Source organism: Pelmatolapia mariae, linkage group LG4 (assembly GCF_036321145.2).
Source record: "Pelmatolapia mariae isolate MD_Pm_ZW linkage group LG4, Pm_UMD_F_2, whole genome shotgun sequence".
In the NCBI taxonomy this organism is placed as follows: domain Eukaryota; kingdom Metazoa; phylum Chordata; class Actinopteri; order Cichliformes; family Cichlidae; genus Pelmatolapia; species Pelmatolapia mariae.
Genome location: NC_086230.1, coordinates 27,678,087 through 27,703,354, shown reverse-complemented (window position 1 = coordinate 27,703,354; position 25,268 = coordinate 27,678,087). Strand labels below are relative to the sequence as shown.

At 39.9% G+C, this 25,268-nt stretch overlaps 2 protein-coding genes across 5 annotated transcripts in view; one reads left to right on the top strand and one right to left on the bottom strand.

Moving 5' to 3' along the window:
• The first annotated feature begins 6 nt into the window (after positions 1-6).
• Positions 7-3,735, top strand: nkiras2 (NFKB inhibitor interacting Ras-like 2). Its single transcript, XM_063472252.1, has 4 exons — positions 7-58; positions 504-626; positions 1,012-1,253; positions 2,236-3,735. Exons 2-4 carry the CDS (start codon positions 533-535, stop codon positions 2,476-2,478), a joined length of 579 nt encoding a protein of 192 aa, XP_063328322.1. The 5' UTR covers positions 7-58; positions 504-532; the 3' UTR covers positions 2,479-3,735.
• Positions 3,736-12,758: 9,023 nt separating this feature from the next.
• znf385c (zinc finger protein 385C) overlaps positions 12,759-25,268 on the bottom strand; it is a 138,229-nt gene continuing 125,719 nt past the window's right edge. For 3 of the 4 annotated variants that reach the window (XM_063472248.1, XM_063472249.1, XM_063472251.1), the window contains 5 exons: positions 20,809-21,168; positions 20,338-20,525; positions 19,017-19,115; positions 18,394-18,483; positions 12,759-16,015 (listed from right to left, as the gene is read on the bottom strand). In XM_063472248.1, the coding sequence (XP_063328318.1) occupies positions 15,785-16,015; positions 18,394-18,483; positions 19,017-19,115; positions 20,338-20,525; positions 20,809-21,168 (968 nt within the window). In that variant the 3' untranslated portion in view covers positions 12,759-15,784. The remainder of the gene's footprint in view (positions 16,016-18,393; positions 18,484-19,016; positions 19,116-20,337; positions 20,526-20,808; positions 21,169-25,268) is intronic. The other variant, XM_063472250.1, reaches the window with a different exon arrangement.

The window sequence follows — 25,268 nt, the reverse complement described above, 5'->3', positions numbered from 1 at the left end:
GGGCTACATACTGCAGTCGTTACGTAGAACATAAACAGGAAGTAGCACATTTGGGAAGGTAAGCGTTTTCTCAAGCGAAATTATTCCAATTAGCAAACAAATGTCGGCAAAATAACCAGAAGTATCAGCGTGTGTATTTTTGAAGACACGTTTTACTAGAGTTTGTCATATACAGGCAACATTAATGGCTGGTTTTGTGATATAGTGGTTTTGTGTCTTCCCGAAGCTAATGCTAGGCTATTTTTTGCACAAACGTCTCCAAATTAGCTACCGTTTGCGACGCAAAAACTTAAAATAACTATGTCAGATAAAAGTTATTTCTTTTTATTTTTTTGCCAGTGGGCTCTTCTAACTTGTAAGTTAGCTAGTGTGTATAGCAGCACAGTTTATCTACAAAGGAAACCAAATAAGGTGTACTGTGTTGCTGTGTTTTGCATTGTTTCTAAGTAATGACTTTGATCAATTGGGTAGTTTTTGCTTTTTGCTTCTTCTGTCCTAAACAGGTTTTCGGACTGGAGAGTGAGAAACCGTCATGGGTAAAAGCTGTAAAGTGGTGGTTTGTGGTCAAGCCGCAGTAGGAAAAACGGCTGTGTTAGAACAACTACTGTATGCCAATCATGTTGCAGGTATGTCGCTTCCCTACATTATCATACCTCAATGAGTCAAATGAAGTATGAGCAATGTGGTTTATCCCCGAGTGGTCGCAGCAAAGCATAATATAACTTGTTGTCGACTTGCAGTAGTGTTGATGTTATTGAGTGAGTATTTTCTCTGTCGTCCATTAGTTATTTATAACTGATGTGACAGTATGTAATTGTAACTGAAATCATGAGTAAAACGTAGCAAAATTGATTCGGTGCTATATAAAGTTTAAATGAATTAACTCAACACTTCATGAGTTAACAGTATATAACAGTTGTATTAAAAGTTTATAAGACTCGCATGTTGTCATCTTAATATGTGTGCAGCATATCACACCATTTGTGTCTACCTTTGTTTATTTCCTGGTAGGTTCAGAGCCAATGGAGACCCTTGAGGATATCTATATTGGCTCCATAGAAACTGACCGTGGCACACGAGAGCAGGTGCGCTTCTATGACACCCGTGGACTCCGGGATGGGATGGAGTTTCCCCGACATTACTACACTTTTGCTGATGGCTTCGTACTAGTCTACAGCATTGATAGTAAAGAGTCCTTTAAACGAATGGAGGCCCTTAAGAAAGACATTGATCGCCACAGAGACAAGAAAGAGGTAAGCAGTAAATACAATTAATGTGCATAGTGAGGGCATGGGTTTTGATTGGTACACCTAACAGTTACTTGTTCTTTTCTAGTAATTTCAGAATAGAAGAAGTTATGTTTATTAAAAAACCTCATAAATATTCTGCTCAAAGCGTGACTCATAGTTTGGCTTAGTTATAATGTGGAACTATCTAATATCACTATTTTTAATAAATAGATATACATAAAAAGGTTTAGTATAGGTGGTGTAGTGATTAGCACGGTTGCTTCACAGTAAGGAGGTCTTAGGTTTTAATCCACCAGCCTTTTTTTTTCTGACTGTCTGCCCATCTTTGCTTGGGTTCTTTCTGGGTTGTCTAGTTTCCCACAGTCCAAAGACATGCATGAGTTAGGTTAATTGGTGATTCTAAATTGCCATTATGTGTAAATGTGAGTGTGACTGGTTGTTTATCTCTCTATTTGCCTTGCGTTAAACTGAGGGCCTGTCCAGGCTGTCCCCTAAATTGGATAAGGGAAAGAAAATGGATGGATAAAAAAAAAGTACAATATAGAATACATAACTGCAGAATATTCTGCACCAGTATGCAGAATGCATTGTTATTTAATATTGTAACATTAGTTGTCAGGCTTTAGTCATTGTTGTAGCCTTGCTTTGGGGGTCATGTTTCATTAATGTGCACTTAAAGAGGGATGCCAAGCCTTTGTAAATTCATGACACAGCAGTTTGAGAGCTTTTTGGGTCTGATACAGGTCTCTGGGATATTAAAGAAGCAAGCAAGCAAGAGATGCCAGATATTGATTCATCTGCCCTATGTCCTGGGATGATATTTCTAAATTATTCATTTGAATATTGTTTCCTCCCAGTCATATTTCATTCTCACCACACAATCTGCTGTATCTGAAGCCACAGCAGCTGTCATGAAGCACACAACTCCAATGTGAAGAGTTGTAGAGTGACTAATGTGGAACTAACTTGATAATCTGATCTATAGGTAACCATTGTTGTGCTGGGTAATAAACTGGACAAGCAGGAAGAGAGGAGAGTTGACTTGAACGTGGCCCAGAATTGGGCGAAGAATGAGAAGGTGCGTCTGTGGGAAGTGTCTGTAGTGGACCGACGTACACTCATTGAACCCTTTGTCTACCTCGCCAGCAAAATGACCCAGCCACAGAGCAAGTCCACTTTCCCTCTCAGCCGCAATAAGAATAAGGGCAGTGGTTCAACAGATAGCTAAAATATCCAAAACAGCTTTTGAAAGGGGAGGCATGTTAAAGGGAACCCTGTTTTATTAAAACATATATATTTTATCAACATGAAGGATTGACTTAGTAAAAATTTGAGAAGGCAGAGAAATTATGTTGAGAAGGAAGGCAGGATGATTGTATGGATCTTTGTAAACAGCGAGCACTGTTAATATTAATAAAACACCTACATTTCATATTTGTTAAAAACAAAATTCTTAACTAATTATGATTTTTGTAAATTCTTTATGTCTCTGTCATCTGTATCTGTATCACATTTCCCGTTCTCAAATAATTCCCATTTTTTCCAGGTAGAAAAATGTTCAAACTGTTTCACCTGCATTGATAAACATGTATGTACCATAGACTGTGCGATTTGGAGCTATATACTCTAGCTCTTGATCTACTGACAATCATCATTTTGATCTCAGTTTATATTTGAGATTCCAGAGATTTAAGCTATCATAGTCACTTGAGGCGCACTGTAATGATGACGAAGGACCTTACACATAGTTTGTACACTGGCTACTATTTTTTTTTTTTTTTGGTAAACCTGTGCACTAAATGTATACACAGACTGAACCAAAATGGCAGCAGTTTCAAATGTTACCCAATAACTGCATCACACAAATGCTGAATATCATATTGGAAAAGGAATGATGACTGAAGGGGTTTCATAGATGCATTATTTATATTGTACATAAACTGTCCTGTCTGTTGATGTGGAGATTTGTTACACCTTACATGTTTGTTGCTGAGATTTACTGTTTAATATTGTCACGTGAATCACTCAGATTCTTTATCACATTTAGCTTTCTGTACGGGTGTGACGAGTCTGACTACAAGATGGTCAGATGATATTTCAATGTTTCTGTAGGCTGAAGTGCTACTTTTTCTTGTTGCATGTAAAAGAGAACACTCAATTTAGTTAAATTCCATTTCAATGTCAACACGATTCATTTGTCACTGATGAAATCGGTGTATTGTTTGTTTGTTTTTCTTCTGAGGTGTAAAGTAGAACCTATCACTGGACTGGTGTAGCATGAAGTCATTTATGAGCAGCTTTTAATGTTAGTTTCACTAAAATGGGGAAATGTGAAAATTTGTCAGTGCCAGGGTCTGTCAACACTATATCATGCAGCTTTTTTTTCTTGTGAAGATTAACTTTTATGTATAAATATCCTGAAAATGTGCTTTTTTGAGATGTTTGCATGTTTTGTAAACAAATTAAAGCCTTTGACTGTGCCTAATTAGAATTTGTGGTTGTGGGTTAGGTAATTCAACATAAACAGGTGTCATTCTATTTTTCTGTTTGCTATTTTCTGCACTGTTCTTCTTATTTCTACTTTTCTATTTACAAAATTGTGTCAGTAAGATGTAAAACTCAAAAAACAGAAGCTGGAATTGAAGACTGAAGATTTAATCCGATTTAGAAATTTTGAGTAAAACCAACCTCTGCTGTCACTTATTTTACTGCAGTAGGTCTCTGATCTTGTGGTTAAACAGGATCTTTTCAGATGGGAGGTGAACCTGCTTGGAGAAGCTTAAAAAATGCAGCTGCGTTCAACTCAAGCACTTAAGACCACCACGACTTGCATGAATGACAACCTACACAGACCAACGCACCATTGAAACCAGTGACCGTACAGTCATTTATTGAAACATACACACTGAAATAGGAGAATTTGGTGCCCTCCAGTGGCCACTGTGAGGAACTGTAACATCAGACTAGGATCTATATAAATCTGGACATACCGTACTGGAATCCACATCATAGAGTCAAGTTTGTCCAGACTCAGTCATAAGCAGGTTTGGGTAAGTTACTTTAAATTAGTAACTTAGTTACATTACTAGTTCTATCAAAAGTAACTCAGTTACTTCAAGTTACTTGTTCCTTTCAAAGTAACTAGTTACTAGGGAAAGTAACTTTGGTTTTACTCAGAATTCTCTTGTTAATGTGTTGCTTCCGTAACTGGATACCCAGCAAGATTGCCAGTCTTCTAGCTTGCTTACTTGCCACAAGTGCACAGTGCCACCTACCAATAGAAAGGAAAAGATAATGTCCATATTTCCACGAGAGAAATCCCACGCCTAGACCGTCGTTGACCGCTGCCATGATTCTAGCCTACGTCACAGCATCATGTGCGCTTTTTACATCCAACACAAAAACTGCAGTCGTGGTGCTTTTGATTGTACTCAGCACTCGGAAATTCTGCCTTCTGAATAGGAAGATGTAGGTAACACCAGACTGCAGATGAGCTGCATACAGGGCTGGACTGGGACAAAAAATCGGCCCGGACATTTTGACTGACCGGCCCACCATTATAGGAAAAATCATAAAGCCTTTGAATGAAAACAAACACTGTTGTGACAGTGATGTACACTGTTTTGATGGTATATATGTCTATATATCAATCTATCAATAGTCTGTTGTAAGACTCAGATAATTATTTTTTAAAAGCTAGATATTTTAAATGAGAATAAGAAAGAAAAGTACTTCTTTGTCCCCCCCTTTCCCTGTTAATGCCCTACCTGGCCCCCTGGCAACACTTTGCTAGACCCGCCCCTGCACAGTTACCAGCTGTCAGCTACATAAAAAAAGGATCCTGGTGTTATTTGTCTCTCAGAAACAGCTCATAACTTCCCTTCAACTCATTCATGTCACCTAAAAGGTAAACCTGTTTCTCCATCACCTGTTCAGCTCTGATGATTCAGTAAGGACATCTCCTGGTTTCATCTGCATGTTTCCCTCTCACCAGATACCAAACCAATATCACGACCAGCAGCTTTACAGCTGTGGCTCCAGCAAACATCAGCTGATACTAGAAAGTAATATTAAATAAATTCTAACAACAGCTGACCAAGCTTAAACGTGCTGCTGTTGTTTAGCGCGACATCCGCTGGTTTCTTCTTTCTGGCGCAAAGTGGGCGATAAACAAACAAGAGAGAAAAGCCGATCAGCTGATCATTGATCAGTTTCATAATTGAAGTAGAAACAGGAGAGGGAGGGGAGAGAATGAGAGAAGAAGAGGCAGCTGTGCAGCAAAGACACAGAATAACTCCAGCTTTGTGTCTTTTTCATTGTAGCTGAAGTCCGGGACAAACTGTGTTCCTTTTCACCTCAATACAAAACGCGTAATATTTTCTCTGAATACGGAACGATTCCGTTTTTTACGGGATGGTTAGCAACTCTACTAATTAACCTTATGAACAAAATAAAGTTCAACATCAGTAACATCATAGCACCCACCCAGCTGTATAGAAACTCCGTCATGCTAGCTAGTTTGCAGTACGAAAAAGTCAGCATACCGAAAATAAACTCCCCCTAAACTTGGTTTATATCTGACCCAGATAGACTGCAGGTCATAACTTCTTACCTGAAGTTCAGTTCACCTGACACTCGGACAGGCGGCCGCCGCCCTGGTGTCTCTCCTCTCGCCTCCCCTTTCCCTCATCCACCTGCTGGCTTCCACCACTTGCTAACGTTACTGAATCTGTGGAAGCTCCGCGATAGCCACCACACGAAGTAACGAATAACGACCCTATCTAAATCCCAGTAACGATTAACGCGTTCCTGATTGTGGCATAATAACTAGTTACCGTGCTCGTTACCACAATAATAACCTAGTTACTGTAACGCGTTACTTAATAACGCGTTAGTCCCAACACTGGTCATAAGCCTCTAATAAAACCTTCAGCACAATAAAAACAAAAAGCAGCAATTGATTTTCTGCAGTTATGTTCTGAACTATGTGAATAGACTGAGACAGGATTGCACTTTAGCCTATAACCAAAAACTATAGTACGTAGCAAACACTTTTGTTTACTGAAAACAGACATTGTTTTTGAAGGCGGTTTTTGTCTTTGTGAGGCACAAAATTTCCTGCCAATGTAAATCAATAAATTCCTCTGTGGGAGGGTTTCCGGTTAAGTCCATGAGTTTTTGAACTTGTAATTTTGCCTCAGTACACAACATAAGTGGGTGTTAAATCAAACAACCAATGTGATTGACGTACAGAGTTTTAGGAATTGGAGACATTTTTTAATTGGCCACACTAACATAATTTTAGATATAAGAATTGTTTTTAATACTTGGATGAAAATCCTTGGCAGTCAGTGACTACCTAAAGTCTTAAACCCATGTAGATAAACACTGTGTTTTCTCCTTTGAGAGGCTCTGCCAGGCCTTTACTGCAGCCACCTTTAGTTGTGCTTGTTTATGGGTCTTTTCTATTAACCAAAAATCAAGCTCTGTTGGGACTGACTGACTGAGCTATTAAAGAGTATTCCATTTCTTCACCTTGAGAAACTCTTGGGCTGCATTTGCATTTCACTTTGAGTCACTATCCATTTGCTTCATGAAACACTGATCAGTTTTAAGCATTTGGCCAAATCTGGATAAAGAGTATAGGCGTGTAGACTTCAGGATTCATCCTGTGCCCTTTATTAGCAATAACATCATTAATAAATACTAGTGAAGTGGTTCTATTGGCAGCCATATATAACGTTACCAGCATACATTGCCTCAAGTTGAATGATAATGGAGTATGCTTCGGATCATCAGCTGTTTCTCTCCGTCTTCATATTTTTCTCTTTCCATCATTGTAATACAAATTCTTATTTTCTTATTGTCCAAAGATTTTTTTTTTCCAGAAATCTACAAAGTCTTTTAGATGCTTTCTGGAAAAGTCTAATTTGATCCCCTTGCCAGTGGAAATAATTCTGTCATAGTGCACTTTAGTGTCCTCCTGTGGTCTCTCTGGCCTTTTTGTGTATCTGAGCCGGGCAGTGCATTCACCTCTCTGATAGCTTTTTTATCAGCCTAATTGCACTGATTTCTCTTTGGGCATCATTTTTAAAATTACAATGAAAATGATAAAATAAAAATTCAACACTGTGACTCAACTGAAAACATTATGTCTCTTTCATTTGTCATGAAGGTCAGGAAACTGCCTGTAGGTCAATTGTCCAATTAATTCTGACCCTCTGAAAATGGGGAAATATGCATAAAATAGCTGTACTTAATCAACAGTTAATGTAAATCTTTTCTATTTTGAAATCTCTTATTAAAGCTGAAGGTGTTTGCTTCAGTCACATCTTGATCATTTGATTTCAAAATCTATTTTGCTGGTGTACGGAGGCAAAAAATACAAAAATACTGTCTTTGTCCAACAAATTATGAACCTAACTGCACATTCCAAGGAAAATTATGTGCCACCTAGTTAGTTACTTTCAGTGAGTGTTGTCAATAAAGTAATAAAGTCAATAAAAATAAAGTAATAAAGTCAATAAAGATCCACAGAGGATGCAATCTGCTCTGCCCTCCACCCAGCCCTAACTCATCTGGACAAGAAAGACTCATATGTGAGAATGCTGTTCATAGACTTCAGCTCAGCATTCAACACCATAATACCACAACAACTCATCTGTAAACTGGACAGACTGGGCCTCAGCACCTCCCTCTGCAACTGGCTGCTGGATTTCCTCAGCCAGAGGCCTCAAGCGGTGCGGGTGGGCAACAAGGTCTCAAACAGCATCACCCTGAGCACGGGGGCTCCACAAGGCTGTGTGCTCAGTCCTCTGCTCTTCACCCTGCTGACACATGACTGCACACCAACCTACAGCTCCAACCACCTTGTGAAGTTTGCGGACGACACAACGCTGGTGGGGCTCATCACCAAGGGCGATGAGACCCACTACAGGAAAGAGGTTGAGCTCCTGACCACGTGGTGCAGAGACAACAACCTCCTGCTAAATGTTAGTAAGACCAAGGAGGTTATTGTCAACTTCCAGAGAGGCCACACCTGTCACCCCCCATTGACCATCGCCGGCGCTGCGGTGGAGAGGGTGAGCAGCACCAAGTTCCTGGGGGTGCACATCAGTGAGGACCTCTCCTGGACCACCAACACAGCATCACTGGCCAAGAAAGCACAACAGCGCCTCTACTTCCTGCGCAAACTCAAGCGGGCAAGTGCTCCACCACCCATCCTGACCACATTCTACAGAGGAACCATTGAAAGCATCCTTTCCAGCTGCATCACTGTGTGGGGCGGTAGCTGCACTGACTATAACAGGAAAGCTCTACAACGCATTGTGAGAACAGCTGAGAGGATAGTTGGTGTACCACTCCCTTCCCTGCAAGACATCTACACCACTCGCCTCACCCGCAAAGCCATCACAATTGTCAACGATGCAACCCACCCCGCGCACTGTCTGTTCAGCCTCCTGCCCTCTGGAAAGAGATACAGAAGTCTCCGCTCCCGCGCTACCAGGCTCACCAACAGCTTCATCCACCAGGCTGTGAGACTGCTGAACTCTCTTCCCTCCCGGCTCCCAGCCAGCAGAACCACCAGATTGGCAGAAGTATAGGAAGACAGACTGGACTCTACCCCCACCCCCCACCCACGCACACTCCCCAACAAGGAAACACTCTCTGAACCAAGAACTGGAAAACACTCCTGACTGGAAACAATTACTTCTGCATTGCAATTGCACACACCTGCTGCTATATATTTTTAGTATTTTTTTAGCACTATTTATATTATTTATATTACTACTACTGCTGCTACAGTCTTATGCTGCATTAAAACAAAAACCCCTACCAACCACAACCTGGGACTACCTCAAGTAGACTAGTATACTACTTTCCAGGGCACACTGTTGGAACACTTTATTATATGTTAGGTCTTGTCTTGTTATATCCTGTATGTTACCTAAATATAATGCCTTAAGTTTACCTGCACTTCTTTTTATTTAATATTACCTTATTGTTAGGACTGTTTTTGTTGTGCATCTGCACTTTATTGTTGTCAATGTCTACGCACGGGACAGTGTGAAACGTAATTTCAATTCCTTTGTATGGCAAGTACATTTGAAGAAATTGACAAATAAAACTGACTAACTAACTAACTAAAGTGCAGGGTAGAACAATAAACAATAAATATTTGTGGAAACTTTATCCAGGAATAATATTTTAATTTACTAGTGTCCATGCTGGCAGCCCAGCATGGACAATAATGACTACTGGTTCATTGCCCTAACATGTCACCAAAACCAACATGTAGTGGATTTTGATCTGCAATTTTACAGCTAAAACAAGTTAAAGATAAAAAAAAGTGTTACTGGAACATGAAATAATTTTGGTTTATTCATCTGTTGTTTAGAAGTTTTAGCAGAAACAATGTCAGTTAGACAAGGTCTGGAAATTTCAGCAAAGGAAATGATGTGCCGGCTCCAAACAGGCATGTTGACTGGAAAGGTTAATGCAAGATAATGAGAAAACCTCAAGTGGAACATTTAAGAAATTATATTACACTCACCTTAGTTTCCCCCTGAGGGTGTTATCATGTACCATCTCATTTCAATCATGTTCTTTTTAATGGCCTAGAATTGATCCAGTGCCGTAATGTTACTTCACTCAAAATGGTTCAGTGATTGTACCATACATTTGGGCGATGACAGTACACAATAGTGTTAATTTTCATGCCCCTAAGCTCAAAAAGCGAGGAAGAGATTCCTGTAAAATGCCAATATATTTTCTTGTCAAAGGCTCTCTGTGTAATAGCTCAGTGGCTGTATTGACCCGCATAAAAAACAGAAAAAGAGAGAGAAAAAAAAGATTTTAACAACACAAATTGTGTTCTAAATTCTAAAACATTCACTGTGGAAGGGATTGATTTGTCACTTGCTTGGATGATTTATGAATGTTCTTCCTCCTTTTGACAACACTAACCTCAAAAGGGAAGATTTTTACTTGCTAGTCACAGTTGCAGGGCAACAAGGCAATGCAATGCCATTGACTCTTTTACTGATGCATGACAGTGTGACTCATGATTGCAGCTGAGCATCCAGCTCTCACGGGGACCCATAAAATAGATAACATTTTAAATTTCGTTGTCTTTTCAAAGGAAAAAAAAACTACTTCCACTATGGAAGCTGCCGCACTGATGCTCTTTTCATTTTCACCATCATGAAACACCAGGGTAACAAAACAATTCCACACAGCAGTAAACACGAGCAGTTTATGTATCAGTGCCACCTTTATTCTCTGAGCTACTGACCTTCTTCTAGCTGTAAATATCAGCTGCTTTTAAGCCATCAGTCGTGTCGCATGCTAGTTGTTGTGCTGACTGCCCACGAGCTTCTGAGACAGAGCATTTGTCCTGAAAGCACAGGGTAAGTTCATCTTAATAAGTCAGGCTGAAGGCGTTTTGAACCTCGCAAAGACAAGATCTAGGTTATTTTTCGTATTTTGTCCTAAACCACGATGTGTTTATGTGCATTCTGTGAGTCTGTTGGAAGTGTTTGACACATCTGACGAACACTTGGGAACAAGCGGACAAAACGTCTCGCCAGTCAATAGAAAGACCATTTATCATCAATAAAGTAAAGTGGAAGCTGAAGAACAAATTGATTTACTCCACTGCTTAACAAACTCTAGTCTCCATTTGTTTGTTTTTTTGTACCACAAACAGCGGCATCAATACGGCACTGTTGATGCTTCTATTTTACAGCACAACAGCATCCCAGTGTTTTGAATATAATCAGGATTATCTGTTGTTTATTAATATTGCAATAGAGATATGCTGTTTTTCAGCAACTGATAGAAATGCACTTGTGTTACATGCTGACTAGTGACGATTGTGACATTTCTCATCTTAAATGTGTGTGAAGTCACATTTCCTGTCTTTAAAACTATATTATATTGTTGTAGCAGTAATAAAATCTAAAAAAGTTTTTTGGTGTAAAGGATGTAAATAAAAAAAAATCCAAAATAAAACAAGAAAACCAGGTTAAACTATGTGAAATTTACTATATTATTTAAAATAATATAGATACTTGTATAATTGTTCATGGAAAGAATATTAAGGCCAATCTTACAGAAAATGTTCATCTTATAAATTATTAAAAATCAAACAAAACTACATAAACACACACACACACACACACACACACACACACACACACACACACACACACACACACACACACACACACACACAGAAGCAGTGTAGCTTGAATCTTGACTGAAGGAGCAGTGTTTGACCGCAGCAGGAGACAAGAGTGTCACTCTCTCCTTGGAGAGCAGTCAGATAAGATAATGGATCAATATGGCAGACACACCAGTGTCACAGCTTAGCAAGGTCATCGCATCCTTCTGCCATATCACTGAGCTCTAGTAAGTGCCAGGCTCCAATGGTTTTTCTTTGATTGGCACGGCAGGAGGCGGCCAGCTTAATGTTGTGCTTATCTGCTGTTTCCACAAAGGAAGGGCTGACATGTTGGCTTGAGGCGTAAAGGGAAACATCAATATACAATTCAAGGGCTTCTCATCAAATAAAACATTGAAGAAACTGGGAAATTAATACAGACCAAACCGAGCTAAATGCACGATTATCGACCCTCACACGAGGAGTCCAGACCAGATGCTCCTTTGCTTGGTTTCGGTATTTCAAAGCTGGCTTCAATAAGAACAGCACAGACAGGCAACAGCGTATCATTTTGGCAAATACATATTAAATGTGGAAGAGCAGTGAGCTGCTGTTCCACAATCCTTGAGGACTCATTGTTTGGCATTAAATCTTTCGCAACAGCTGGAGGTAATACAATGTATTATTTTGGCCATCTGTGGAGACTCATCTGAAGATAAAGAAGATTAGTTTGTCTCTAAACCATATCAGCCACTCAGGTATATTACTCTATCGCTCCTCTGTGTGCCACAAATGCAGCAGTGCCCAGACACAGTAGCTGTAAACTGTTTCCATTTGCTTTCCCACCTATACTTTGTGTCGCCGGTCTAGCTGTAAGAAGTTGTTCCTGAAATGGATAGAAGCTGGTAGCTGTGGGATACCACATGAGCAGATGCTGTGAGGGTGTTGCACACTTTCTGAGAAGCCAGAAAACCTGCACCTGCAGACCAGTAAAAAAGTCTTTATTTCAGTTGGCTAGTTTCTGACTCAGAGTGTTTAAAAGGAGTGGTGTTTTGTTTACATCTGAAGCATCTTTCAACTGTATGGAATGTAACTGTAAGTGAAATATTGATCTTCAGAATTCTAAGCATTTGTGTTGTCGCTGTTTAATCATTAGCAACCATCTTCCTGAGTTTTCTGCCATTTTTTCTTCACCCGCCCACACACATATTGTTTTTGCTCAAATATCAGTCTGATTTAAAGTTCTGCCTTCTGGGATGCTTCTGTTTTTCATTTTTATCCAAGACACACAGAGGGATACACACACACAGATATTATTCCATAAACACTACAAAACATACACATAAAGTTCTAAAATCTTTATTTTCCAAAATCCACCCCTTCCTCTCTAATGTACAGCACTGTAAGATTTTTTTATTTTGTTTTTTGTCAATCCATCCATTTGTACAGTGTTTCCTGCTCTCTAGAGCTTTGGAGGGATACCCTGAATGGATGGTCATGTTAGCAGTTGCTCAACCTGTCACCCCTGAGAAGGCCTGGCTAATGTGACATTAGGATCTGAAAAGGCCTTAAAATTACATTATTAATTAAGTCATTGTCAACAAGGAGAAAAAAACACACTGAAAAAATTTGTTTAAATATTCTCTTGTACTTTAAAAAAAAAACATTTCGGCAAAAACCATGTAAACAAAAACAAAATATAAAGCAAAGCATTTGTTCTTTCCCTGTGTGAGCCTACGGTAACATAATCTACTCTCTTATATGATAGCAATTCTTTATGATACAGATAACGATAGCAACTCTGGTAAAATCTCTATAGTTACTCTATGATTTCTACATATAATTTGCCTTCTCTAGATTCTTTATATTAAGAAAAAGTTTCACTTCTTTAGGTCAGAGTTCCCACTGAGCGAGAGAAACAAACGAACATACAGTGAAGATTAAAGGCTGGCTGGTTCACTGAGTAGTGCGACTGGGGAGAATCATATTAGTATGGCGAGGGAGACCCGGTGGCTTTGCCTGTCCAAAAAAGGCTTGGGGGATCCTTCAACACAAACGTACATTGGATCACAAGCTCTAGTAGTAGATGGCAGTTATAGGGTTTTCACGACAGATGGCACTGCTGTGTCACACACAACTACACGTGTAGCACAATGGGAAATGCATAGGATTTGCTCCATTACTGTAATTTAAGAGAACATGATTTGGTATGAGCGCCGAGGGAAGGATGACTTGTGTGTGTGCTCCGAGTCCTCGTGAGATCTTGTCAAGAGTCCATTTTGGCGTAAGGAAGGGTGAATGTCAACAGATATTCAGGGTGGGAGGGGGAGACGGCACACTAGCATAAACAGCAATATGACATTTGATGTTGCACTTGTGACACTTATCCAAAACACTTCACTATGACGGCAATGTTTTGCTCAGTGGAAGTCATACAAAGGTTCTTCTGCTCCACTAAAGAGTGAAACAGCAATGTCATATGGCGCTGAAGCACCCTCTCTGCAGCGCAAGAGCAGCTATAAATGGAACGGCTCAGCCCACAGTCACAACATGTGGAGACTGACCATGAGCATCAAGCATCAAGGGCAGCACCGGGACAACCCATTATTTCAAATGACTCTTCGCTGACATATCAGAGTTGGCCCTTGGCTGTGTTGGAATACATAATACATCGTTACAGGTGTTTACAGTAGAGAATAGATAAAGCCATTGATACACTGAAAACACATCATAAACATAAACATATTGAATGTATTGCTTTAAATGTGAGACTTATCATAGTCCTTAATAAACCATAACGTGATCGTTCTCACCTGATTGTTTTTTTTTTTCCCAAAAAAATTATCACTGAAATTGACATGGGATCATAGAACATACACAAAAAAGCTTAATATAAACACGATTTTCATTGCTTTTTAGGTAAATTAGTTTTAAGGTGCTTTTAATGTGGTTGCCATGGCACTGTGCTTTGTTCCCGCCCACGTGTGTGTGCAGACACTGCAAGAAGATGTCAATCAAATACTGGTTGAGCAGCCTCCCCACCTACTGTCATCCAAACTTTTTATCAAGCTCTGAAATCCCATCAAGTCTTCAAGTTATCCATTGTGTTTTCATTATGTGTGTGATGTTGTGCTTGTGACTGGGGGAGGGAGGAGGGGGAGGGGGGTTGCTTTCCCTGCTGCTCATCATCTCATGCTGAGATAACGCCAGAGAAAATCAAGGGCAACAGTGAGGTGACGAAAGTGGGGTGGAGGAAAAGAAGAACAGCAGTCATGAGGGGAAAGAAACTATGGCGTTTTGCAATATAAGACATCCATAGCAGCAGAAATGTTTTCATGCCGCCAGCTTGGCAAGAACATAATGTACAAGTTGCATTGCGTGAATGATGCACTGGGGCAAAAATCATTCTGAAGACAGATTTGCAAATTGAAAGAAAGTCAAGTTGACAAGTTGACCTTTTCTGGACTGTAATGACTGCTTAATCCTGGGGATACGGGAACGGAAAAAAATCTGGAGGGCTATGACTGTGGCTGTGACTCAGAAAGAAAAAGAGAGACGTGTTTTATTCGTAAGAGTTAAGGGCTGGGGAGAGCAGTATTTGGCTGAGGGCTGGAGGTGCAAAATGTTGTTAATGAGGTTTTAACACATGAGTATACTGTATGTAGTTATTGATTCACACACTACCCACAAATAGCAGTCACTTTTATCCTTCATAAAAGCTTAAAGTTAAGTGGAGGTAATTCTCCAGACAGTTGCTTTAACAATTGCCGTATCCCAACTGCAACGTAACCTCAGCATTTGACCTCAGTTGATCCTTTAAGCAACTTCGCTGAAGACGCTGATCATTGAGACTGGCACGTGCAAGCATCTGGATTGGGTTCAGCTGCTTTAATGACCTATGATGACCTTTCATCAAACCTCCAAACCAATACGTTAAAAATGTTTTATAAGAGCATCAAGTAAAGGGACCTTATTTTGTGGCAACCACACTAAACATACATCTAGACTTGCCTATATTTGTTCTCTAATAAATTACACAATAATATTCATAATTCAAACCACGTTGACCCATGAAATGGCTATAAAAGCGGCCTCAGTTCACCAGTCACTGTCTGGAGGCCTGTCCTGCTCCTTGGGTAATTTTAAGAGGAGCAGAAAGAAGGCATGATGGGGGATCTTGGCCTTTTTTAAGAACAGCTCTTAGGCATAATGGCCTTTCGAGAGTTTGAAGTTGTGCACGCTTTCCGTTTTAAGTCAGGCAGGCTGCATAGTTTGCGTGTGGTCTTTGTTGTATGGGTCACACTTAAGGAGGGCCTTGGATTTGGTAAAGGGACAGGGGTGGAGCTCAAATGGGAAGTGGGTCAAGTCTTTAGTAGGGGGAGAAGATGATAGGTGTGTGTGTGGCCCGCAGGGGCCCCGGAGCAGGCCGGAACAGTGCAGGGCCCAGGAATGGGGTCTGGATGAAGGTGGTGGTGCCCACTGGGTGGCGCAACGCCAGTGGGTTAGTTGCCACTGTGCACAGAGTTGGCGGGGTGAGGGGGCTGGGCAGGAAGCCAGTTGTCAAACTCTTGGTCAGCTGCTTCTGCAAGGCCAGTTTGGTCTGGAGAAAACAGGAGGAGGAATGGCAAGAAGTGAGAGAAGAACACAGTGAGGACAGAACACGTTTACTGGACAAACATGTCTCCCAAAGCCATGGCCCTTTTTCCACACAGAGCTGCAGCAGAGTAGTACATGTTCTTACTAACATACCTGGATTCCTGATGGCTTGATTCATTAGGCACCTCTAGTTAAAATCCATATTTTGTAATAACACAGCAAAAACAGCCAACATTAAAAATGTTCTCAAAGTTTAAGCACTGTTTATGTTATTAAGCTAAAAAATAATAGAATGTGCAATCTGCATGTGCAGCGGTGCAGTAACCTTTATACATCATTACTTAGTAACAACCTTTGGCACTTATCATAACTTCCTCGGTCCTTGCAATATGCAACGCTTGTTTAGGATCCCACTGATTTTCTATGATATTCAAGTCAGGGGAATGGTAATTCCCATTTCAGAAGCTTTAAGTTGAATTTCTTTAGGTAGTCACGGTAGATTTTGAAGTATATTTTGGATTATTGTCCTAATGAAAAGGCCAGCGTCTTTCAGTTTTACTCTCTTGACTGACTGTATTAGATGTGCAGCCAGAATCTTCTGACATTTTATGGAATATTTTCTTCTGTTTATCCATGGCTTGTGCCACTGGCTGTCACAAAACCTCAAAGCAGAATATTTCCATCCTTGTTCTTAAGCCTTGGCATTGCTTTTAGTATTTCATCAAATGCTGCTCCTTTATTTACCCTTCCAAAGACATCCTTGGGTAATTGCGGCATAAGGGCTCCTCTTTTCCCTTGTCTGTCTACAGCACACCCAAAAAACAACCTCTGGCTTATCCAGATGTTGCTTTTCATACTTTAAATAATGAACTTTGTGATATGGGTGTAGGTGAGGTTTTGTTTTTTTGACTCCTATAGGTAGGCCCTTTTATTCATGACTGCTGCACACTGCAGTGTGCACTGCCATTTATGTGTCAGCTAAATCTTCCTGCAGCTCCTTTACAGCCATTTGCAGGATTTTGCTACGCCTAAGATTTATCTGAATGTTTTCTTCTTCCCGTCAGATCCAAAGTTCTCCTCAACTGTCATTTTTAAAATTTACATTTCAGACAAGAAAACTTGCAAGCTGGAAGTGCTCTGACATCGCTTTACAGTCCCTGTATTTGCTTCATTTTAGCTTCACTTTTTTTTCTTTTTTCTTTTTTTTTTTACTTCATAGCAGTCCCCAAGTTGTGAATTTTGATGAATCACAGAGTTTATTAAAGTCTGGAAGGACATTTTTGACCTGCTTCAGAGTCAGTTGAAGTTCAGAGACTTCAACTGACTTTTGTACATCTGCACAAGTATGTCCAAAAAATAATAATAACAGTGCGTTAACGATTGAAAAATGCTCATTTTTAATGTGTTTTTGCAGAGGGTTTTTTTTTTTTTTTTTACTTATTTTCATTTTGAAAATCAACAAAATATTAAATTGTTCAGAGGTGCCTAACTTCCATAGATCTGTACACAACAGCTGAAATCTAGGACCACAGCATGGATGCACTTCAGCCTTTTTCATCAGGACAAGGGTTAAGCTGGAGGCTGTAACTCTTAAGCTCTCCAATATTAAAGGGATAGTTCTTATTTTTTTTTTTTAATCAAAGGTCAATTGTTTTAATCACTGGTCATGATATAGCTTGAATGAGAAATCATTTACACATTTAAATACAAAAAAATAGTTTAAAACAATTTTTAAAGAAGTAAGAATGTAATATTTAGAAAATGCAAATGAAACTGATCATAAATAAATTTAGAAATTTACATAAGATGTTGCATAAATTGTAGGCAATTAAAAAAGAAAAACCTGAAACAGTCTCAAGATAAGAAACATGTAAGTCTCTGTCATGATACCAACTTTAATCACTTTAATTTCAGATCATGCTTCATCCATCATTTTGGTATGATGGCTACAATTACTGCAATATTAATGAGTCTTGGCGATAAGGAACGCTGTAATCGATGAAATAACCAAAAAGCATACGTTGCCATAGTGATATTATCCTGTGAATAAGGAGCAATAGAGAAAACACAGGGTTAACTTTGAAGATACCTGGATAAGCCCAAACCCTGCTATATAGCACTGGCCACATGGGGTGCCATATTATTTAATGGTATCTGCTTTATTGGTATCACCATTAGCTAGTTAAATAAGTAGCACCTCATGTAAAACATGGAAACAAATCTAAAAAACCCCAAAACAAAATCAGAACAATCCCTTTAATGCAAACATGACTTCTCTGTGAGATCTGCTCAGTCCCCTGCCCATGGCCAGGCCTAAAGTTCAGCCAGCTGCAAGTCTCGCCTTCCAATCCAACCCCAGTCTCAGCCTCTCCTGCCACTGACCTGCGAGGAGAGGGAGGTGAGGTTGTACTGGCTGAATGCTTTCTTCATGGCAGACACAGCCACGCCTGCATAGCCACTCCATCTCACGTTCTGTAGGATGGAGGAGGGGGATGAGGAGAAGGAGAGATGGGGAGGTGTATACATGACAGGAGCAGAGAAATGATTAATCTGGAGTGCTGATTCAGGCTGCTGTTGTCAGAGCTGGTCAGTGGGGAGAGCAGGACTATTTTAGACCTGTCTCAGGGGTAGGGGACTTACTGAGTACAAAAGTGTGCTTAACCTCTATGACAGTTGCAGGCACACAAGCATGTTGCCTCACCAAAACACTGAAGTCCCTGAGTGAACCCTGTGTAAAGTGATCTGCGTGTTTGCAGTTTTCATTGAATGTTTGTCTGGGCCTGGGTCAAATCAGTTAACTGTTACAGAGAAAAATTAAAACTGTTGTTTAAAAATGCATTAGTTTACAAGCTAGACTGAAATTATTCCAGTTTTGGGAAGAACATTCAAGCATATCTGCTGTAAGAAAAGGCAATTATGCTTTGTTTGTTTTCCTCGAGTGTGTGTATGTGTGCATATTTGCATGACAGTGTTTTGTTTGCCTGTGTCTTTATGCTGAGACTTACCGCTAAGCTGGAGCTTGGCTGGCTCTTGCTGTGGGGGGTAAATTTGGGTTTGGGCGGTTTTCCGGCCAGCCTATCCTTGTGCCTTCTGCTATTCATGTGCTGCTGAGACCAGCGGAAATACCATTAGCAAGCTAACAAGAATCTGTTGTACCACAGTGGAACAACTTCAAGTGTTATCTGCTGAATTAATAATGGATAGACATTGAGTACGACTGAAGTGAAGAGAAATTACATCACATTACTTTCTACCTCTGCCGCGCTCCTTCTCTGTCTCCAGTACTTAAAGGGTACGTCCTCATGGGATAGAGGTTTATATAAGACTGGTGAAATGCATTTAAGGCTAAAGAAGTCTGGGTGCTGACACATGACAACATATCCTGCATCTTTTCCACTCCAGCATATACAGTCCCATGACACAGATGTAGCAGTAAATGAACATCAAACGCAGAGAAATTCAATCTCAGCCCGGTTTGATGTTGGTATAACCAGAACAAATAGAGAAAGCTTTGCAATAATGAGAGGTAAATAATTGCTCAATGAGGAGTTAGTTAAAGCATCAGATGGTATCTGTGTAAAAATAACAGCTTGAATGTATTCTGCACTTACAACCTCCTTTCAATTGCTTGATTCATGCATCCGTAAATGAAGCAGCTTTGATTTAAGCTTGCAGATTTCCCCCATCAAGGTGACGTTAAAATTGTCTCCTGGATCGAGTAATGTCTTTAAAATCTCATTATTCATATTTATCACTTTAATGCACATCATTTTTTTTAGCTTTTATAACTGTGACATTACAGGGCAATGTGATTTAAGTTCAATATGTAATATTAAACCCTCAGTGTCTGGGGTAATTGTGTGTGCAGACACTTTTGTTTTCTAATTAATTCTGTGGCCACATCATCTGTCTGTGAATGTGAAGTAATTATACAGTATGCAACATTTTATCCGACTGGCATGATTGGGCTAGAGTGCTTTTCCCTGCAGAGTCAATAGCACTTCTATGTCCTTTTGAACAAAATCCTACCAGGTTAGCAAGATTCTCACTTAGTATGCATTGAGAAACCTGCAGGACTTTCCCAAGCCCATGTTTCCCTCCTCATATTTCATTTCATACCACACAAGAAGGATAAATAAGTCTGAGAGTGTTAGATCTTCCCATTTTGTTCCCCTGCCCTCCTACATAACAGCAGAAACGGGTGATGCCCTTTGTGGTGCTCGTGTTAAATACATTTCTTTTTATTTATGCCAACTCTTACACAATGTGAACAGTACCTCCTTTACAGGGCAAAAGGTGTAAATTATACATAAGTAATTATTTTACCTGACTCAGTTGGGTCTCAGAATTCACAAAGATCTCACACACTTCACACTGGAAGTTCTTGCTGGGAACCCCAACGCTGCCTTTGCTGCCCAGCCGCTTACTCTTGCAGCCTGCACGAGCTGCCACCACTTTGCCCCTGCGTCGTGGCAGAACACTGTGACCCTCCAGCATCAGTTTGTGCTTTGTACCTAGTATAGACAGCAGAGAGTTGGCAGGTAGGTTGTAGTGTGAAAAAATAAAAATATAAATATATATATATATATATATATATATATATATATAGCGAGAGAGAGAGAGAGAGAGAGAGAGAGAGAGAGAGAGAGAGAGAGAGAGAGAGAGAGAGAGAGAGAGATAATTTGATAACACTGAACCAAATGTTGAAAATGTGCAAATGTGAAAAAAGATTTCTGTTCGGTTTTCTGTTTTCAAGAAAAAAAGTGCAAGCCTCAACGTCACACATCACGCTCTTACCGCTGTTATGTGCTTCCAGTTGGGAGATTGAGTTTACTGTGACTTTACAAACAGGACAATGGAGGTGAGCTTTGCTCTTCTTGGGGTCTTTGTCATCATCTGTACCAGGCACCCCATTTGTGCTCGATGTGTCGGCACGGATGCCTGACTCGTTGGCTGATCCCACAGCGTCTGGGACTTCAGGGGCACTGGTGTCTGAAGCTGTCTCAGAGAGCTGTGAAGAAGGCGAAATCTGAGTGGGGGAAAGAGTGACCAGCTCCATAGAAGAAACCTCAGATACAGGTGTCAGCATCACCGAGCTCTTGGGATTCTCCTCGAGCTTCACCTCCAGGTTGGCTGATTCTAGATCAGACTGAAGACCTGTAAAAACATTAAAAACGGAAAGAGAACAATAGCTGACTATTATTATTTAACAGTATTCAACAAATACAGTTAGATCCTTCTGAGCTCAGTGGAGAGATTGTTTTTTGTCCACATTAGCTTGAAGCAATTGGCCTCTCTCAAAAAGAACAAATGTCATTGACGGTTCGTCATGAACATGTTGCATCACTAGTTATTATTTTGCTTGACATCATTACTACATGATTCACTGAAATTCATTGACATTGGTAGCCTATTACTGTGTGGACACTCTTTAACAAGTAAATAAAAGTTTATTTCAATTTTAATGCCTTGTTTATTTCTTTCTCTATGTCTAAAGTACAGTGTATGTCACATTTGGAGGTCTAATTGGTTAGAACCTACCCATACACTGCTATGAAGCATAAAAAGTGGAAATGTAATTACTTTTTAAACTTGTAATGAATAATTGCATTTGCGAAGTAACATTTCTGGGCTGATTACAAGCTGTTTGATCAGAATTAATATAATCTCTACAGAGCATGATGCTGCCTGAAAAACAATCAGACGCGCACAAAACCTAACATACAACGAACAGGAATATACAGTCACCAGATGAAAATCTTCAAAGAAACATTTTTTTCATGATAAAGTGATGAAAGCCAGGTTAATAGAACCTATCATGTGGTAGCCTTGAGGAATTTTCTGATATAGTATCAGCTTTTGTTTTAAATCATGTGGAACAGACTGGATTACAGTTGGCTTAGGTAAGTAAATGCCATCAGCCTCCTCCCATTCTTCTTTCTCTCTTTCCCCTTCTTCCTTCTCCCTCTCTATTCAAATATCAAGTGGACCTGGAGTCTTAGTCAAAATAAACAAACCCATCGACTGCTGGCCCCAGCCGATAAGTAACTGGAGTTCCATTACACGTCTCCCCTTCACCCCATGGCCCTCCCGAGGGAGTCACGCACTTCACCCCAGAGCACTGTGTGCTACGCTCAATGAATATCTCCATTTCATTTGGAGAGTGTTCGTTCTTTCTTTCTCTCCCTCAGCTCAGACACACACACACACACACCACCCTCTGTGCAACTGTGCTCCATTGATTTTTCCTTTTTACGTCCCAGAGTAAATTCATCATTGGAGATAAGGGTCTTCCTTTCTCATTACTACTAAAGAAAAAGAAACTATATAGAAGCAAGATTAGGCAGTCCCCTTGCTGTAATGAGAGTGACCCTTGAGGGATGTGAGCTCCTCTCGAGGGGGGTGGGGGCAGGTATGATCCTGAGTGTTGGTGAAAGACTGGGCCACCTGAGAAGTCTCTAGAGGGGAGTGATACTGATCAGTGGATTAAGCAGAGGAAGACATGGAGGTTGGTGGGAATCAAAGCCCTCAAAAATCCAAGGATTTAGATCATGAGGTACCTCACTCTGTGCTGCTGGATGAATATCAAATACCCCTGCTGAGTTTCGGCAGGGGTAAGATCTCCATTTTTAGAAACACTACATTTCAACAGCTAAGAAAACCTTTACTCTTCCACCATTAGCGCTGAAATAAGTCTATAATTCATGCAATTATTCAACATGAAACCGGTGCCCATTTTGGTAATTTATTAAGACAAACTAACTAGATTTCTGGCACCTAAAGAATAAAATGCTGAAGAAGTCGAATTTAACAAATTAAATATTTAGATCCAGATTTGACTAGGGGGTGGCATGGTGGGACAGTAGTTAGTATTACCCTCTCACAGCAAGACTGATGTAGGTTTGAAGAATCTTGTCTCTATCTGAAGTTTGCATGTTTCCTGTGTGGGTTTTTCCAGGTTCCTTCTACAGCATAGTGAAATTTATGATTGATTAATTGGTGACTGTTTGTGGGTATGGAATAGAGCATACTATAATTAGCATCTTTGTGTTAGCCCCATGAGTGAATGGTGACCTGTCCAATGTGCATCTAATAATAGGTGGATGTACCAAATGGTACCTGTAACTATTTTGATGAGCAGTATTTCCTTATATTAATGCCATGACTTTGCCATGCATCCAAAAATGCCTTTTGTGTCTCCTTGTCATTTGTCCCATTTGTCCTCTGACTGTTTACATTATAAGCAGAGACCAAAACTAGCAAAATATCAGATCAAAGGCGGGCATTTTGGCAGTACTAGCAGGCCCTCTATGGAGCAGAACTACAGAGCAGCAAATTATGGATCACTGATATGCAGGTAATCATCATATTTCTTTAACCTGAATAGGATTTAATCTATTAAACAGTTAATCTTTTGACAGTCTAGTTTAATAAAACAGGTTTTAATAGCTTTTAGATCTCTCAATTCAGCAGACTGATCCGCTGAGAACTTTAACCACTGCCAAAATAACAAAAAAAATATAGATACTGGCGTCATTAAACACAAATTCTCTTACACATACAGGCGCCGAGCACTTGATTTAGCAGGCAAGTGCTGATTCAAGGCAGCTTCACAGCATAAACAACTTCTCTAGGGAAAACTCTTGCCTTTAAATCATCATTACTGTGGTGACAGACATAGTCCCAGCAAAGACGGGTTCAACAGTGGAGTCAATCAAAGCCAAAGGTGATTGATGCTTGTCATGATTGATGCCGGCTCTCTGTCTCTTAGCACCAGCCTGGTGCTCTCTTCACTTGCTCAGTCGCTGCCCTTTGTTAGGATAGGACATGGTTTATAAGCATCGATTAGTCCCCTTTGTACAACTCCCTGTCCTTTCTGAATGTATGGACTGTTGAAGTTCCTTCCAAGAGAGAATAGTTTGTTTTAAAGTGAAAGAAATTAAAATTTTTGTAAGCAAGAAGAGCAATTTGATTATTTGAAGTCATGAAAAAAAATCCACCATTTGCGAAAATACATTTTCCTAAGAGTTTATAGATATGTTTTTCATACATTTTTCTTTTTAATACTTGTTTTGTAAATGATAAACTGGCTCAAAATGCCCTCAAGCCATGATCCAGTTGGATATGTTTTTAGCCTTATCTGTGAATAAAGAGATTTCTATGGATTCTATGAATCTTTTAATGTCAGTGATGATGAAATCCTCACTGAAATTCAAGCTCTCTCTTTCACACAGAGGTGAATCCCTGTCCATCTTTACATTTGAAAGATTCAGCCTCTCTGTGATGTGCTCTTTTGAATAGGTAATCACATTACTTAACACAAATGGCTGTGTGAAGTTCTACAAGGTGTCTTTTGTTAGCATCACACATATTTTTTTTTTCAATTTTCATTGCTCCTGACTAAACTTCTGTTTTTATGAAATCTAATATTTTTGCTTTTAAAAGACTGGGACATTATTGCATTCTGTTTTTAATCAACATTTCACAGCACATTTTGAAAGCAAAGTTGTACAACATTTGTCACTGCACCTCTAAACAACAAATATAATTTCATTCTACAGAATAACATTGTTTGCTACTGCCTTCCTAACTGCACTGCTTTCTGAACTCACACAATTATGGCTAGATTTACACAATGAAATCACAACACTGTGGCTTGGGTTAAAAGCAGTACTTCATTATCCTCAGAAGACCTTTGTCATCATGGTTACAATAATTACCAACTGGATGAGGTGGTCAGGCTTTAAAGAAACCAACATGTTGTGGGATGGTTACCGAAACAATGATTTTGAGCACATGCATTTATGTCTCACCCTGCTATACTGTTATTAATGCATGTGTCCTGCTATTATTGGTTCTCTTATTTGTGCTGTGAAAAGGCTTAAACTTTAATTACCCACACCACTCCATGGTGGCAATTCTCCAAATTTTCTTGGAAAACATCTTGTGTTTAATATACACTTTGAACCCCATCCAGTGCTGATGTCGAGAGGTGGCGCACGGGTAGTAAATGTCTTCTGTGTCTAAATGTGCATATAGGCATTTTCTAATGAGGCTGAGGAGGCTGACCTTGTGGGTTGAGAAGAAATCTGTTTACTCTGAGCCAGGGAGTCAGAGTGCTAAGAATAGCAGACAGGTGTGTTATTGGCTCCTGATGGCACACAATGTGGGCATTAGCCTCAGACAGCTCCTCACCAGCCTTTACTTTCATGGCAGATATAACTCATTTCATAGAGTGTTAATTTGGAGCACTATTC

Excerpts from the sequence above, each read along its gene's own strand:
- nkiras2 (XM_063472252.1), top strand. The coding sequence starts at position 533 with ATGGGTAAAAGCTGTAAAGTGGTGGTTTGTGGTCAAGCCGCAGTAGGA. Across the intron at positions 627-1,011 it reads GTATGCCAATCATGTTGCAG|GTTCAGAGCCAATGGAGACC; the intron begins GTATGTCGCTTC and ends ATTTCCTGGTAG. Across the intron at positions 1,254-2,235 it reads GCCACAGAGACAAGAAAGAG|GTAACCATTGTTGTGCTGGG; the intron begins GTAAGCAGTAAA and ends TCTGATCTATAG.